Source organism: Hermetia illucens, chromosome 3 (genome assembly GCF_905115235.1).
Source record: "Hermetia illucens chromosome 3, iHerIll2.2.curated.20191125, whole genome shotgun sequence".
Lineage (NCBI taxonomy): Eukaryota > Metazoa > Arthropoda > Insecta > Diptera > Stratiomyidae > Hermetia > Hermetia illucens.
The window spans coordinates 107,202,364-107,220,903 of record NC_051851.1 but is presented as its reverse complement, the minus strand read 5'-3'; the positions used below and the strand labels follow the sequence as shown (position 1 = coordinate 107,220,903).

At 41.4% G+C, this 18,540-nt stretch overlaps 1 protein-coding gene across 1 annotated transcript; it reads left to right on the top strand.

Annotated features, from left to right (window-relative positions):
* Positions 1–13,762: 13,762 nt before the first annotated feature.
* On the top strand, positions 13,763–15,437 carry LOC119651476 (elongation factor 1-gamma). Its single transcript, XM_038055086.1, has 3 exons — positions 13,763–13,872; positions 13,984–14,133; positions 14,244–15,437. Exons 1-3 carry the CDS (start codon positions 13,861–13,863, stop codon positions 15,345–15,347), a joined length of 1,266 nt encoding a protein of 421 aa, XP_037911014.1. The 5' UTR covers positions 13,763–13,860; the 3' UTR covers positions 15,348–15,437.
* Positions 15,438–18,540: the final 3,103 nt, after the last annotated feature.

The following is an 18,540-nucleotide window of genomic DNA, read 5'->3' as shown; positions in this document are numbered from 1 at the left end:
ATATATATTATATTTTCCGTACGAAACGGACATTTTTAAAAATTATTGTTGTTGTTACGTGAGCGCGTTCAGACCAAAGGAAAGGTCCTTATAGTCTTGCACCTCCCACGTTTTCTGTGTGTCGTTCATATATACTGTCCATGTGAAACGGAAATATTAAAATTATTTAATTGATCGCCAGTTGAAAGAGGTTGGTATAATAAAAATGGAGATCCAAGAGATCATTGAAGCCCAGTAGAAGCGGGTATTAAAAGTTGAAGAGGTTCGGGAGACGCTGTGCAAACTGCGGCAATAGAAGCGAACTAAGGAACGCTTTGAAAGCGCGTGGAGTGAGGTCCGGCAGATCTATTCAGAGTTCATTTCAGAACATAAACGGCTCCTATTGCTGAATCTATCGACAGACTTATTATACTTCCGAGAGAATAAACTGGGACTCATGCAATCTGTTTATTTGAAAGCAAAGGAGCTCGTTGAGAGAGTTCATCCCTCTCTTATTGCTGAGGAGAGGCAAACAAAGGCCGACCCGTTACCTTTGGGGCCAGTTAGGGAAGAAGTCCCTAAACTCCAGCAAACGGCTCAAAATTATATAGATCCCGGTGAGGGAAGTTCGAATAAGGGGGCGTCCTAAAACACGTTGAAATAGAGTCATTAGAACGAGACTTGGGCCTAGACGTCAAAGACGGACTCCAAGGTGAAGCGGCCAACCCAACGTGGAGAGACGAACCGCGTACATCTAATCTTGGGCCCTTCCCCACCCAAATGCCACCGGACTATTTACTAGATCCTAGTCAGCTCCGCCCACAATATTTGCGGGCTCTTGGGTCAAACCGCTCAGAATCTTTCTTGGATCCCAGCCAGACCCGAACAAACCATCCCCCCCCCCCCCCCCCCCCCTCGAACTCAGGATATCATTTTAGACCCACCCCACGAATTCCAGATATTCCAATATTCAGTGGGAATACCTTTTTAACTCCGTATAAGATGGTTCTGAAATCAGTTTTGTGGAGCGCTTAATGATGTTTCAGGGCAAGTTGAGAGGCGATGCAAAACGTGTTATCGATCATTTAGGGATATACGGAGAGAATTACCAGCAAGCATGGGTTCTTTTTGACCGAAGATACAGTAATCAACGGGCCTTAATAGAAAAGGAAATTCAGGCGTTAGTTGACTTACCTCAAATAAACGAAAGGGAGGCTAAATCGCTGGGAAGACCATTGGATACCATGTATTCCGCAGTTTAGAACCTACGGAAAACAGGATTCAATGCAGATGAAAGTATTCCATTCATTCCATTCATCCTCACGCGCAGAATGGATATGACAACTCGGAGGGAGTTCGACTTAACATTGCGAGATCCAAGAATGCCCGTTACGGTAAATGACATCGACCGATTCCTAGAAAATAGATATGCGGTCATGTCCCCCGGTTGGGATGGTCTAACTGGGATATCCAAGGCGGAGATCTTGGGAATAAGAGAAAAGCCCAGAAGAAGATAACCTTGCTCTCCAAGTCATCATCACCAACGGCGCAACAACCGGTACCCGGTCTAGGCCTGCCTTAATAAGGAACTCCAGACATCCCGGTTTTGCACCGAGGTCCACCAATTCGATATCCCTAAAAGCTGTCTAGCGTCCTGACCTACGCCATTGCTCCATCTTAGGCAGGGTCAGCCTCGTTTTCTTTTTCTACCATAGATATTGCCCTTATAGACTTTCCGGGTGGGATCATCCTCATCCATACGGATTGAGTCACCCACGCACCGTAATCTATTGAGCCGAATTTTATCCACAACTGGATGGTCATGGTATCGCTCATAGATTTCGTCGTTATGTAGGTTACGGAATCGTCCATCCTCATGTAGGGGGCCAAACATTCTTCGGAGGATTCTTCTCTCGAACGCGGCCAAGAGTTCGCAATTCTTTTAATGTTTTTTTTTGTTAAAAAGTAATTTAGGTAATTAGTGTTTTTAGTATAAGTAGAACCGTAGAATTGCAATAGTTTTTAGTAGCTTTGTTCTGATGAAGGGAGTAAGTTGCTTCCGAAATATATATATACATAACGAAATAAAAAAAAAGCTATTGGTCTATCAATTTTAGTCTTAACTACAAATAGAAGACAACATCTAACGTTTCATTTAATGGTTTAGAAAATTTTACGGATTTTGTATAGTTCCTTTTCTATTTCTTTTTCATGGCCATTTACATTTTTTCTATTTAGCAATTGGCATTTATATATGTTTTCGACTTTGCCTTATTCCATGGGCTTTTTACTTCCTTTTTTCCCTTTTTCTTCTCTTCAGCTAACAATGCATTTACTACCTAGCACACCACTTTGCACACTGATACCCAAACATCTCATTCTCACACTGACTTTGCACAGCTTTGTATCCCTTTTTACCGACTAGTTGCGATACAATTTTACCCAGGTCAACTATTTACACCCAAATGAATGAATTTAAGCTAGCGGTTCAAGCATTGTTAGTAGCCTACCGTCTACATTTACATATGGGAAAACACCTTTGTTGGTGAGTTTACATACTACTTAACAGATGTTTAGTAGTTGAATTAGTGTTAATTAGTGTTAAAGTATGTACATGACTCTCCCTTTTCGCGAGAGAGAGAATAATTCCAGCCACTCCCTATACGGACGAACAGTTCCGCAGTGCGGCGTCATCTATCCTAGTCGTCGCATGGTCACAACTCCCTAGTTGCCTGTCTTCTAACGATAGGTGGCTAATAAAGGAAGGAAGGACTACCCTTTCCCCAGTCTTTTCCTTCATTGCCCATTCCAGTATCCCCACCCCGGCACAACCATGCGGAATGTAACTTGAAGCTGGGTTGCGGAAGATCAAACTGTGGTGTTGCTCTCTCATACACCTTAGTCCAGTTAAAAAAAACTGCATCCAAGGTGCAGTAATCTAATTCCACTAACGTAACAGGAAACTGGATCTCTAGCTGGGTGCCGTTGTAGGTGATCGGTATCCTGTCCGTCCCTCCCTCGAAAATCACTCCTAAATTTGGCTTGACATGACCGATATATGTTCCGTTATCGTACTACTTCACTGAGCACCAGTCTTGCAACTTCTTATTTCCCAGTACAATCTCCTGGATGCGTAACTACCTAGTACGAACCAGCTTCGCCTCATATAAACGAGGAAGGATCTCAGTAGCATCCTTCTCAAAGAAATATTTCCATCGCATCTCTTGTAACGCTGTTATATCAGCCCTATATTAGGGCAGGATATCGGCTAGCTGTTCATCAGCTTTATCTCTCTACAAGGAGCGCACTTTCCATGAGAAAATGCGCCAGTCTTTAATCCGTTGTCGTTGCCGGGTTCATCGTTGTAAGATCCATCCTGTCCGAGGCTCCTTTCGTGCTTCGTAACATCAGTTTTCCGTGTAGGGTTGTCAGCCCTACCCAACCCCCAACATGGAGAACCAGTTTATCCCGTTTTTAGGCGCGGGAGACTCGCCTTCATCCTTCTCCGTTGGTGTTGGTTCAGCAGGCATTTCCCAGGTTTTATGCTCCATTGTGGGTACCAATCCACGTTTCGCCTTGGGACCTATACTACCCTTTGACCACTATGTATTTAGCTGAAATTAATAAACTTACGTGGTGAATCCGGCTCGACGGACCACTTGTCACACGCTTGCTCCCTCCAACCCCAGCGTCTCTTCCTGCTCCCTGGCCGAGCAGCTCTCTCCGCATACGCTGGCTGATCTACTTTCGCCCTGTAAATGTTCTCTTATTGCCTAACACTTACTTGCTCTTCTAGGCCGTATCCTCAACCAACTTTTATCTAATTCACAACACCTTTTACTTTTATTCCACACAGTTTTATTACTTTTTCAAAAGCGTCTTACAATTATTCTTATTGCACTAAATTCTTCGACTGCCTTTGGTCTAGATGAAAACTGTGACTTCGCGGACGGCCGTTCAAACACGCACCCAAATCAATCGGCTGAATCAACTCATCATTCCACCTATTCCGCCAGCAATCTCGCGTACGGAAGCCAGTGCATGTAATTATATAACAACTAGTCGGGAACCCGGAAGCTGGACGCTTCAGGTCTGAAAGGATTTGTGTATTTCTTTTATAAAGACATTTGAAGGTGAATTTGTCCCATCAGTACGTAACACGGAATATATGCATATATTATGTGAGAACATTCACAACATATTACCAACCAAATGGTGTATTTGGTCTGGTCATGGTGTATTTGGTCTGCTCATGGTTCATCGCTTAGCATTTGTGTACACAGAGCAGGTGTCGATTTGCCACAAACAACAAAATAAATAATAATAATCGTGTGTTGTGTACAAGAACACTTTCGAACTAATATACAAACACGGAAGGGTCAAATATAGGTGAATTAAAGAATGACATTACTTTTAATTTTTAGTATTCGAGGAGTCGCTGGAAAGAGCTAAAGTGTTCTAGTCGAAAACACTTTACAACGCACGGTTGCTCTTTAATTCGCCTTTAAATTATTTAAGAAATTTAGAAAATAGAACAGTCAAAAGTAAAATATTGTTTTTTTTTTGGAAATAAAAGTAAGTTTTTGAAAATGGAAACGCGAGTGTTTGTAATAAGTCCAAGAGTTCAAGAGTTGAGCAACGATGTAAGTAATAGTAATAAATCTTTAGCTTTTCCTTTTCAGGAGTTCGAATACTCTATCGTTCCGCAGATAAGTTTCGGCAGCCCGAAACGAGAGCAACCACGGCCATCAAACATAAATCTAGGAGCTAGTGCGTGAGCTTGGCCAACGCCCAAGCAGAATAGCCCCTGGACGAGGCCGTCTAGGATATCGCCGAAACAGCTGGTCCTTCGAGCCGGATACTGCGATCCATCACGTATGTGTTCACACAAATTAATATTATAAAATAAATTCTCTTGTGTAAAAGAAAAATAAAGTGCGGGCACATATAGTGATCAAATTAAAAGTATTGATTGTGTTCCGCCTACACAATATTGAACGATACTTGAGCGGCACGTATAAAAATCCTCTAATATCGGTGGTGTAATTCTGTGTTGTTGTTGATACGTGGGCGCGTTCAGACCCGAGACAAAGTCCTTACAGTGTTGCGCCTCCCACGTTTCTCTAACGACACTCTAACATCGTTGGTGTGAATTTTTGTGGTGTTGTTGATACGTGGGCGCATTCAGACCCAAGGCAAAGCCCTTATAGTGTTGCGCCTCCCACGTTTTCTATGTGTCGTTCATATATATTATATTTTCCGCACGAAACGGACATTTTTAAAAATTATTGTTGTTGTTACGTGAGCGCGTTCAGACCAAAGGAAAGGTCCTTATAGTCTTGCACCTCCCACGTTTTCTGTGTGTCGTTCATATATACTGTCCATGTGAAACGGAAATATTAAAATTATTTAATTGATCGCCAGTTGAAAGAGGTTGGTATAATAAAAATGGAGATCCAAGAGATCATTGAAGCCCAGTAGAAGCGGGTATTAAAAGTTGAAGAGGTTCGGGAGACGCTGTGCAAACTGCGGCAATAGAAGCGAACTAAGGAACGCTTTGAAAGCGCGTGGAGTGAGGTCCGGCAGATCTATTCAGAGTTCATTTCAGAACATAAACGGCTCCTATTGCTGAATCTATCGACAGACTTAATATACTTCCGAGAGAATAAACTGGGACTCATGCAATCTGTTTATTTGAAAGCAAAGGAGCTCGTTGAGAGAGTTCATCCCTCTCTTATTGCTGAGGAGAGGCAAACAAAGGCCGACCCGTTACCTTTGGGGCCAGTTAGGGAAGAAGTCCCTAAACTCCAGCAAACGGCTCAAAATTATATAGATCCCGGTGAGGGAAGTTCGAATAAGGGGGCGTCCTAAAACACGTTGAAATAGAGTCATTAGAACGAGACTTGGGCCTAGACGTCAAAGACGGACTCCAAGGTGAAGCGGCCAACCCAACGTGGAGAGACGAACCGCGTACATCTAATCTTGGGCCCTTCCCCACCCAAATGCCACCGGACTATTTACTAGATCCTAGTCAGCTCCGCCCACAATATTTGCGGGCTCTTGGGTCAAACCGCTCAGAATCTTTCTTGGATCCCAGCCAGACCCGAACAAACCATCCCCCCCCCCCCCCCCCCCCTCGAACTCAGGATATCATTTTAGACCCACCCCACGAATTCCAGATATTCCAATATTCAGTGGGAATACCTTTTTAACTCCGTATAAGATGGTTCTGAAATCAGTTTTGTGGAGCGCTTAATGATGTTTCAGGGCAAGTTGAGAGGCGATGCAAAACGTGTTATCGATCATTTAGGGATATACGGAGAGAATTACCAGCAAGCATGGGTTCTTTTTGACCGAAGATACAGTAATCAACGGGCCTTAATAGAAAAGGAAATTCAGGCGTTAGTTGACTTACCTCAAATAAACCAAAGGGAGGCTAAATCGCTGGGAAGACCATTGGATACCATGCATTCCGCAGTTTAGAACCTACGGAAAACAGGATTCAATGCAGATGAAAGTATTCCATTCATTCCATTCATCCTCACGCGCAGAATGGATATGACAACTCGGAGGGAGTTCGACTTAACATTGCGAGATCCAAGAATGCCCGTTACGGTAAATGACATCGACCGATTCCTAGAAAATAGATATGCGGTCATGTCCCCCGGTTGGGATGGTCTAACTGGGATATCCAAGGCGGAGATCTTGGGAATAAGAGAAAAGCCCAGAAGAAGATAACCTTGCTCTCCAAGTCATCATCACCAACGGCGCAACAACCGGTACCCGGTCTAGGCCTGCCTTAATAAGGAACTCCAGACATCCCGGTTTTGCACCGAGGTCCACCAATTCGATATCCCTAAAAGCTGTCTAGCGTCCTGACCTACGCCATTGCTCCATCTTAGGCAGGGTCAGCCTCGTTTTCTTTTTCTACCATAGATATTGCCCTTATAGACTTTCCGGGTGGGATCATCCTCATCCATACGGATTGAGTCACCCACGCACCGTAATCTATTGAGCCGAATTTTATCCACAACTGGATGGTCATGGTATCGCTCATAGATTTCGTCGTTATGTAGGCTACGGAATCGTCCATCCTCATGTAGGGGGCCAAACATTCTTCGGAGGATTCTTCTCTCGAACGCGGCCAAGAGTTCGCAATTCTTTTTGCTCCGAGGAATACATGAGGACTTGCAAGATCATTGTTTTGTACAGTAAGGGTTTTGACCCTATGGTGAGACGTTTCGAGCGGAACAGTTTTTGTAAGCTGAAATAGGCTCTGTTGGCTGACAACAATCGTGCGCAGATTTCATCATCGTAGCGGTTATCGGTTATGATTTTCGACCCTAGATAGAAGAAATTATCAACGGTCTCAAAGTTGTATTCTCCTGTCCTTATTCTTCCTGTTTGACCAGTGCGGCTTGATGTTGTTGATTGGTTGTTTTTTCGGTGCTGACGTTGCCGCCATATACTTTATCTTGCCTTCATTGGTATAAAGCCCAAGATCTCACGCCGATTGCCGCCTGCTCGATCTGGATGAAGGCAGTTTATACATCTCGGGTGGTTCTTCCCATGATGTCGATATCGTCAGCATAGGCCAGTAGTTGGGTGGAGTTAAAGAGGATCGTACCTCTTGCATTTACCTCAGCATCACAGATCACTTTCTCGAGGGCCAGGTTAAAGAGGACGCATGATAGCGCATTCCCTTGTCGTAGACCGTTGTTGATGTCGAATGGTCTTGAGAGGGATCCTGCTGCTTATATCTGGCCTCGCACATTGGTCAGGGTCACCCTAGTCAGTCTTATTAATTTCGTCGGGATACCGAATTCTCTCATGGCCGTATACAGTTTTACCCTGGCTATGCTATCATAGGCGGCTTTAAAGTCGATGAACAGATGGTGCAACTGTTGTCCATATTCCAACAGTTTTTCCATCGCTTGCCGCAGAGAGAAAATCTGATCTGTTGCTGATTTGCCTGGAGTGAAGCCTCTTTGGTATGGACCAATGATGTTCTGGGCGTATGGGGCTATCCGGCCTAGCAAGATAGTGGAGAATATCTTATAGATGGTACTCAGCAACGTGATACCTCTATAATTGCTGCACTGTGTGATATCTCCCTTTTTATGTATGAGACAGATAATGCTTCGTTGCCAATCGTCAGGCATTGATTGACTGTCCCATACCTTGAGCATCAGTTGATGAACCACTTGGTGTAAATGGTCGCCTCCATATTTAACCAATTCGGCTGTAACTCCATCGGCTCCTGGCGACTTATGAGTTTTAGGCCAATGAATTACACAGACTGTTTCTCCTATACTTGATAGTGGCAGTATTTGTCCGTCGTTTTCAGTGGGCGGGACCTCCAATTCGCCAATGTTCTGGTTGTTCAGAAGCTCATCAAAGTACTCAACCCATCGCTCTAATATGCCCATTCTGTCGGAAATCAGATTTCCCTCTTTGTTTCGGCATGATGAGCATCGAGGTGTATAAGGCTTCATCCTGCTGACTTGTTGGTAAAACTTCCGCGCCTGGTGCGGTTGCTCTCTGTACTTTTCTAGTTCACAGACTTGATGGTTCTCCCAGGCTTCCTTTTTCTGTCTGTGAAGTCGCTTCTCCGCTCGACGGAGTTCGTGATAAGTCTCTACGCGTGCCCGCGTTCTTTGAGAATGCAACATTACTCGGTATGCGGCATTCTTCCGTTCCGTTGCTAGCTTACATTCATCGTCAAACCAGCCGTTCCGACTTTTTTTGCGGCTGGGGTCAAGTATCTTTGTGGCCGTATCAATGATAACGTTCTTCAGGTGGTTGTGAAGATCATTTGTTGATGCTTCATCTCCAGGACCTCTGTTGACTGCGGTTATTGCGGCATCCATTTCCCTCTCATAGGTGTCGCAGAGGGCTGTGTTGTGGATGGCTTCAGTGTTCACTCTCACCTGATTGTCAGAGGGGATTGTAGGTGGTGTCGTAATTCGAGCTCGGAGCACTATGCCAACGAGATAGTGGTCCGAGTCTATATTGGCTCCTCTATATTTTCTAGCATTCATCCAAGTCGGATGGTGAAAAGAGAAACTGGACTAAATGCTTCTTATGTATGAGGAAGCACTTCACAGCCCAGTGTCCTCAATTCATTGATAGTACCGACAAGGATGTTTGCATTTACTGTGTCTCCCACAAATATATTAGGGGGGAAGAGTGCAACAAACGCAAGAATCTCCAATGCGAAAAATGCAAAAGGCAACATCTTTCTGCCATGCATCCGTGCAAAGGGGACAATCCGTCCTCTGGCCCGGCCGAATGTTCGAAGTTCGAAGTTCACCTCAACGCATGTCACTATCAAGAAATGGGAACATGACTTAAAGGCTTTTTAGGATATGCCCCTAAGTAGAGATGAATCTAATTGCATAGATGATGAAATTTATGCGGACCTATTCGTAAAGGGTCATTACCGAAAGAATGATGGCCGGTACACGGTACAGACCCCGTGGTGACAAGATAATATTAAGCTAGGAAACTCCTACCACAAGGCTGTGCAGCACTATCTCGCTTAAGAGAAAAGGTGGTTGAAAAACAAAGACCACAAGCTCAAATCGGATGAGCTTATGAGAGAATATTTTAATTTGGGCCATATAGCTAAAGTTCCAAAGGGTCATCACGCTGACACTGGCGAGGTATATTATATCCCATATCTAATGTCTTCAATGCTTCCAGTGGCGTTAGCCTTAACGAGATGATCCATCCCGGACCAAAGTCGCAAAACCATATTTTCGACATTCTAACTTGAATACGCAGGCAGATACTTTTGAGACCGAAGGATCAGATCAGGCTGAGGATTCTTTGGCGGAAGAAGCCTGATGAACCGATAGAAGAGTTTTACCTGAAAACGGTAAGCTACGGGTTAGACTGTGCACCCTGGCAAGCAATTCGAACACTTCATCAGGTGGCAGACGACAATGCTCCTGATGAGGAGGTCAACTGGATCATAAAGAACGCGTTCTATATGGATGATCTGTTGTACGGTGCGTCCAGTATAAAAGAAGTTCAAGAGGTCATCCGTAAAATCCAATCTAATTTTACATAGTGACAAGATTTTATTAATGTAATCATATAATTATAACTCCACAGTCTTCCACTTTCAATTCTACCCTAAACCACCCAAATAACACCCCATACCATCAAAACCAACCAAGAGAATCAATATTTTAAATAAATATAATTCTCACCACCAATTTCACATAAATAACGTTCTTTTCAATTTTAAAAGTATTCCACAGGCGGAGTACGCATCTAAAACATTTAATATATACATTTACTATGTATTACTATATTATAAGTTACGTCACCACATCATCTTCATGGGGGACCGGCGAATCCTGGCATCAAATTTTGCAGACAAATAAATATGCACATGCGCATCCAGTCATTAAGAAAATAAATATAAGATTATTATCTTTATGTTTAGAGCACGAACTTGTTGATAAGAGAATAAATATTAGATTACCCTCTTGGTTTCAGTCTTTTAGAAGACAAACTAGATTCTCATTTTTTTTAAGAAAATAAGTGAAATAATATCTAATGATGAAATGAATGTATAATATAAATAAGATGTATATTAGTTCTAAGAGCGCAGTCTAAGTTCAGTAATTGTAATTTATATAGTATCTTGCAATCATATAGATATATGTTTCCTTGAAAGTGAAAACGCACGCTTTACTTATTAATATGATTTTATTTGTTTCGACAAACTCAACTCTAACAACTCAACTGCTGCTTACATGTCTTTTTCGTGTCCTTATATGTGGACAACATTATCTTATAATCAACCTTTGAACTATTGACTAGATAAGAAAAATGAAACGCTCATTCGAATTATCTGAAATACATTATCGCGTCGACTCATTAAAATGCATCTTTCTGCTCATACGCATTTTAAGCCTAATCAGAAAATTGATTCTCGCGTCTCAAATTTATCTCTATTTGTCGTTTCATTTTTCTTATCTGGAGTGGTCTGGTTTATGACTATATGTACATCATATCAACATACATATAATGTGAACTGCTCAAGGGTTCACAGCATATTAAAGTTGCCCGGAAGCTTTTCAAATAACCAAGCGCACACCGAACCGATTCACAACCGATTCATATTTAGAGGCCCCATCCACCAAATATCAAAGGATTTTGATGTTCTTGCAATCGTTGACGTAACTTGAGTTTGTATGGGGAATTTCTCCACAGACGTGCAACCGCACTGCAACCGGGAACTTGATTACTAACTTGGTTCGACGTCTGTGCTTACTTTTAGGTTTAAGCACATGCTATGTCAAATGAGCATGGACATTCCACTTTTTCCCTTTATATCATTTAACCGGCTACGCCGGATATTTCCGTAATTTAGCGTTACATACTTAATTGATCCCGCTTGAGCTTTCAAGTTAATATATACATATATATTGTTTGTATCGTAGATTTATTTCTGTTTCTTTACTCAATAAATAAAGCAGAAATCTGAATCTGAGTGTAGTGTTGTCATTGTGTTGTTAATCGGAACATGACTTCCGAATAGTTCGAATTTGTAAATATTTACATACAAGAAAAGTTTTTTTGTCGTCTCGTTTATACTAAACACGTCAGTCCATCAGTCGATTCTTGATGGATTCACTTATGGCAGAATGATGAAATACTGATCGTGTAAGGTTAGCCATACATATATATCTTGAAGCATGGAAATACTTTTATAACTATTATGGCTAAAGGAAAGTTATCAAGTAAAATTTGTCGGTGTCATCCTATCTATGAATGAAGCCCATAGCTATGAAAATCGGTAGAAAAGTCTCAGAGATATTCCATAACGAAATTCCAATTTGGCAAGATGATCAGAGGTCATAACTAAAATTTATTGTTAACCAATCGAATGTTGCATTCAATTACAAACAACCTCACTTTCAGAAATTCAAAGAAAAATTTGCAAAATTCATTGATAACAAAATCAATTAATCATGTTTATGTTCAATAATGATGATGTTCAATAAAGAGCATAAACGTAATATGAACACAAAATTAATAAATAATCTTCATATTTTCTTTTCTTTAGTGGCTGTGGACGTCAATAATTTAAGTAGCAGTTGTTGGTTTTATCATACTCAAAAGTACTTAACACACAGCCGTTCCTAAATATCGTACTTTGATTTTGATAGTAGTTACAGCACAGAATCCATGATTTGGTTTTATCTTTACAACCTATTTCTTTATTTTTGGCGCTAGTGTCAGCGCTACTTTTCTCTTGCTTTAAGCCTGTATGCTCGTGGTCCAGTAGAGTAAAGAGAAATGGCAGAAGAAATATCCTCACTACTCCAACGCATTTTTTTATTCGGGTTTCCTATTTTCCGAATTTGTTCATTCCTAAAAATACCCTGTTTTCCCGTTCCCATTATTTCCAATTCTTTTCTACAATCCTGGTTAACTCTGTTTTAAACATTTTATTTAGGTTAGCGAAACAAACGTACTTCCACCCTAATGTTAACTTACTTTATTTGAACTTCGGCATCTTTTCGAGTTGATTGAACAGACGATATACTTTCTATTTCGCTTTGACAACTTGCAATCTCTTCTTAAATTTAATACAATTATCGGAAATTAAATTTGAATTTACTTATTTATTTATGTGAGGAGTGCTAAGCCCACCACCAACTTAATGATGGACTACATTAAGTACACAGCAACTTGCTGCGCTACTTTTATGCGCGGACCCTTCGTTCATGGATAAGTACCAAAAGAAAGAACAAAGGCTAGACGGTTTCGTCCAAGAAGGAGGCACGACGAATATATATAAGCAGAAAATAATACCTAGCTACTGCTTTTCGGTCACGTTGCTCGCAAGATGAAAACGAGGTAACGTCTGATGAATTATGCCTCTATTTTGGATGAAAGCGTCTAACCTTTCTTTATTTTTTAAATTTCATCTTCAAATTGAGTGATACAGCATCTTGTGCCACCTTTTTTTATCTGGTGAGCTTTACTTTTTTGGATCTGTCGCTTTACCTTGCTGCCATAAATACTGACTCGGCACAGCGTCGTCCTTTAACCGCCATTTGCTTTCCACAATCTCCAGAAGTATGACTTGGAGCTTATAATCGTCTTGCGCAAAATGTTTTGAACACACACGAGTGGTTTTGAAGTCGATCTTCCTACACTTTTCACAAAGTTTACTCCACACTCCAATTGTCTCACTTTTCGGAAAACGAAAGAATCCCAGGGTGCTTCCTCTTTTGCCTTGATAACTATCACAACGCGCACAGAGTGTACCTCACCATTTTCAATTTTTCCCATAAATTTGTCTTAAAAAGAAAAATATTCGCAACGACAACGAAATCACAACCCAAATGACGTCACCAAATTCAAATATGGCGAAACTAATGTTCGGATGATATTACCTTGTCTAGTCTGTGTACACTAGGGAGAGCATCCATTGAAAGTTCCTCGTCTCGTATAAAACAAAACTTTTCATATCCAAAGCATCAGGCTTCTAGTTTCTCGTATTTTTTTTAAATGTATGCAATTAACTTACAATAAAGTAATCTAAATTTAATTTAATCTAAAATTTTGCTTGTCACTAGTTTTCGGTAAACAGTTTGTAGTTGTTCTTTTCTAAAAATGCACCTTTCTTCGCAAATACGTCTCTAACTTTTCATAAAAGAAAATCGCATATTGAATGTTTTCATAACGAATGCCATTTTTCCCAGCTTGGTGTTGATAAATTTGAAATTTCCCTATTTTAGCTAGTGTAAAAAACTTGGTCTGGCAGTTCTGACTAATAACGACTCTTTGACAGTTGCCGTTGGTTCTTAAGCGCGACCTGGTGTCAACTCTTTCCCCCGTTCAACGTCAACGATGGCTGCCGGAGTAAGTAGTGATTGTCTCGCGGATCGACGAAAATCTATGTCATCCGCATTTTAAAATAATTTCCAAACATATTACATGTTACTTCTTCATCTAAGGACCCTTTCATTGCAGAAATTGTATACGTACCCGGAAAATTTCCGTGCCTACAAAGGTCTGATTGCGGCACAGTTCTCTGGAGCCAAGGTTGAGGTGGCAAAAGACTTTATATTCGGCGACACAAACAAGAAGAAGCCGTTTCTGAAGAAGTTCCCGACGGGCAAGGTCAGTTTATGCTGTTAACTTTCAAGCCGTCAGGCATACTAACAGTAGAGAATTTAGAGCTGTTCAAGTGGGGTAACCCGACGAAAAATGAACATTTTTGTGTATTTCAGGTCCCCGCTTTCGAAACAGCAGACGGGAAGTGTTTAGTTGAAGGCAACGCAATCGCATACTACCTTGCTAGTGAGGATTTGCGTGGTGGCAAGGATAGCTTTAATCAAGCGGAAGTGCAACAATGGATGAGTTTCGCCGACAACGAGATACTTCCAGCGTCCTGCGCATGGGTTTTTCCATTGCTAGGGATAATGCCTTATGAGGCGCAAGCAGTGAACCGCAGTAAGGAAGATGTAACGGCAGTTCTCAAACTCCTCAACTCCAAACTCCTTCTGGACACCTATTTGGTTGGGGAGCGTATAACATTGGCGGACATTGTGGTATTCTGTAATTTATTACATTTATATCAATATGTGCTAGAACCATCGCTTCGCACCCAATATGCTAGTGTAACCAGGTGGTTTCTCACAATCCTGAACCAGCCTCAAGTTCAGAAAGTAGTGGAGAACTTTGAATTGTGTGCCAAGACCCTTAAACATGACCCAAAACGTTTCGCCGAGTTCCAGAAGAAGTGCAGTGAATTGTCAGCACCGCCGGCTGAACCGAAGAAGGAGGAAACCAAACAAAAAGAGAAGGAAAAAGAAACGGAAGATGGTGAAGAACAAATTCACGAGGAGAAATCCAAAGATCCATTCGATCTTCTACCAAAAGGAACATTTAATATGGACGCTTTCAAACGGTTCTACTCCAATGAAGATGAGGCGAAATCAATTCCATATTTCTGGGAGAAGTTCGATCCTGAAAACTACTCTATTTGGTTCGGCGAATACAAATACAATAACGAACTCACCAAGGTATTCATGAGTTGCAATCTGATAACGGGCATGTTCCAAAGGTTGGACAAAATGCGTAAGCAAGCTTTTGCCTCAGTTTGTCTTTTTGGCGAAGACAACAACAGCACAATTTCGGGTCTGTGGGTTTGGCGCGGAAAGGACTTGGCCTTCACACTTTCACCAGATTGGCAGATTGACTACGATTGTTATGATTGGAAGAAGTTGGATCCGAGTTCGGAAGAAACAAAGAAACTGGTAGCGAACTACTTTTCTTGGACGGGTACTGATAAAGATGGCCGCAAATTCAATCAAGGGAAGATTTTCAAATAATCCTAGTGTAAGCACCATTGATGTGTCAACAAAGCCTTATAACTACTATTGAAAAAAGAATTGCGACACATAAACAGTTTTCTATTTAAATTCATTTTTATTGCTCCTGAATAACCTGTTTACTTTTCAACAATTTTTCCGATTACGATAAAAAAATCAGCGTAATGGTGTTCCCTTCTACGATTGAAAGGTTTCGTTCTGTTTAATTCTGGAACTTGTTGTTGCACTTTGTTTCTTTAGCCTTTCTGGGTGCCTCTAGGTAATCGGACAGCTTCTGAATCAGGATTTCGTGAAAATTGTCAGTACTTAATAAAAACGACCGTCAGTGAAATGCTTAGAACGTAGTTGTGGCGGTCGCGTTTTTCCGGCACCAACTAGAATGTTGTTGGGCAAGCGTCAAAGTGGAGAACTACTGGTGATTTCCACATGATTCGGACAGCCTTTTAGAAAGGAGCCTTCAGACTCCTGGTCAACATGTCCAAGTATGGCACCGAGGAAGCCTACCACATTAAAATTCGTTGAGTCCAGAAAGACATTGGTTTATTTTCATAACAAACTACGAATAAGAAGCCTGTCAAATCATGGCGCCGGAGTGCTGTGAACGACGAATTTTGCAGAACACAATTCTTGCTACACTGTAGGGATAACTGATGAACCAAAGGACCCCCTCCACGCGGCTCCTTCCTTCTTGTTTGTTTGTTTGTTTCGTTCATTTCTAACCTAAGCAGATTAGTAAGTAGCTTGTGAAAATAAACCTTGGAGCTTGTGAAAATAAACCTGGAATCTACGGAGGATGCTAAATCGTACCAAGTATCACCACTTGCCATAACTCAGCCTGCATGGTTCTCCATGGAAACCTTGCGACTTAATGGCAAATATCCTCATTATAAGTACATTCTACGAAGAGTCTTGAAGCGGGCGAATCAGGTCAAAGGGAAGTTATCTTACGTTCTCCATAATCTAGGTAATTTACGACCGGAGCGCTGTCGAAAGTCAGCAAACTGAAAAGTTTACGGAGGTAGGATGAACTTAGGGGGGGGGGGGGATTCGCAGAAAAATATTATTAGCAGATATTTTAACGAGGGGTAATTTGATATAATAAGGTCTTTTCTGATATTTTCCTTAATGTGAAGTGATCGCCTTAAAGAGTTACGGTCTTGAATGAAGTGCGCTAACACACTTCAAGGCACTGATCCAATTGGATTATTGCGCCAACGATTATTATTATAGGCTCCTTCCTTATATAGGGCGCAGTACATCAAGCACGATTAGGTGCCATTATTTTCTCTTTGCAGGCAGTTACATACCACGTAGAGTGTCCCATTCGCCGACATTCCTGAGATAATATGTTCCACTGCGTAGCATCGTCAGTAACGGAATCACCGCCCTATCTTAATATGAGTCTAATGCATCTCATTTTCAATCATCACTTTTACAGCTATCTGGTCGATATACGAACAAGTCGTTTCGAGATTGCCCCGGTTTAGAATAATAATAATAATCGTTGGCGCAACAATCCATATTGGATCGGGGCCTTGAAGTGTGTTGGAGCACTTCATTCAAGACCGTAACGGTACAGTACACTGTAGGATGCAATGTGGTAAGCATTGCGCTCGCCCGATATTATTACCCTGATTTCACTCAGGTACCCAATCACAGCTGAGTCGACTGGTATCCGACGGCAAATCACGATACAAATCCCACTGTCATCAACGAGAATTGAACCGCGACCTTCCGTACGATAGCCTTGCGCTCTAACCACTCAGCTATCCGGGCACTTATTAGAATCCTTGCCAAATATGATAGAGTTTGGGTTTTCTTATGTAGCAAACTTTATGTATACGACTTCCGTTTTTACGTAATTCAGTGGCGCTTTCCTTACAAGACGGGTTCGTTCTGGAGAGAACTATATCAGACATAGCTTCTTGCATTAGTATCCACTTTTACAATGAGGATCTATTGCTACTCACTAAGCATACAGAAATTCGCAATTAAAACAAATATTTTTTGTGATATATTCCGTGGGGACTTTGTGTGTGTAATGCTGTAAAATTTCTTGCATTGATACGCTAACTCAACGCAGCTCGCTAGCGGAATTGCGCCATGGTACAATTGGTTTGCTACCGATTTAAGTTGATGATAGTGTAACTTTGGCGCACTTATCACGTTGTGCGCCGTATCGGAACGTGCATATATGCATATTCATGATGAATCTACGATACGATCAAGCAAATTCTATCCCTGTTCTAGAACTAATTTCTAAATGATGTACAACTAGTTCGAACCTAGATAGGGCTTGTCATTGCGTGGAGTCAATTGTCAACTGGTACCAAAAGTAGCTCTAAAAATTCTGTTCAGGAATTAGTAAGATTATAATCATTGAGGGACTGAGTTATTTGGTCTCCGCGGACCTAGTTCCGCAATCAGATTTAACATAACATTCATTGTTTGTGCATAGAAAGTAAAGTAAATCCGAAAATACTCGTACTAACATGAAAAAGAATAATTGTTGGTGCAACAATCCAATTGGATCAGGGCCTTGAAATGTGTTAGAGCACTTCAAACCTTAACGGTACACTACAGTACACTGTAGGAGGCAATGTGGTCAGCATTGCGCTCGCCCGAGATTATTACCCTGATTTCACTCATTTACTCATTCACAGCTGAGTCGACTGGTATCCGACGTCAAATCACGATTCAAATTCCACCGCCACCAGTGAGATTGAAACCGCGATCTTCCGTATGATAGCCTTGTGCTCTAACCACTCGGCTATCCGGACAACTTAATTTATTTGTACATGTTGACTTATATTTTAAAAAGAAGTCTTAGCTACGATTCAGCCTCATTTTAATGACCCATCTATCGCAGTTAGTTTTTGAGTCATTATGATTTTAGTATTGTAAAGGCGGCATTTTTTTATACATTAAAATGCCTGCAGCAGGACTCGAAAATGAAATTAACTTCTTGGCCTACAACTGCATCATGAACCGCCCGACATATAGCTTATTCAGAAAATTTCAAAAATTCCAAACACCCTGTATACATTGTATAGTGAAATCTGATTTGACTTAATCAGTGCACATCTAGTGAAAACTGATAAATTTTACATTATTCATTCGATGAATTGTTAATATTTCTGGACAAGCAGACTTTTCTAAAGTGTTTCTTCTTTGCTGCTTGGAAAGCTTTTCT

Bases quoted from the DNA above. Each gene is read 5' to 3' on its own strand.
- LOC119651476 (XM_038055086.1), top strand. The intron at 14,134-14,243 runs GTCAGTTTATGC...TGTGTATTTCAG, and splicing joins AGAAGTTCCCGACGGGCAAG to GTCCCCGCTTTCGAAACAGC.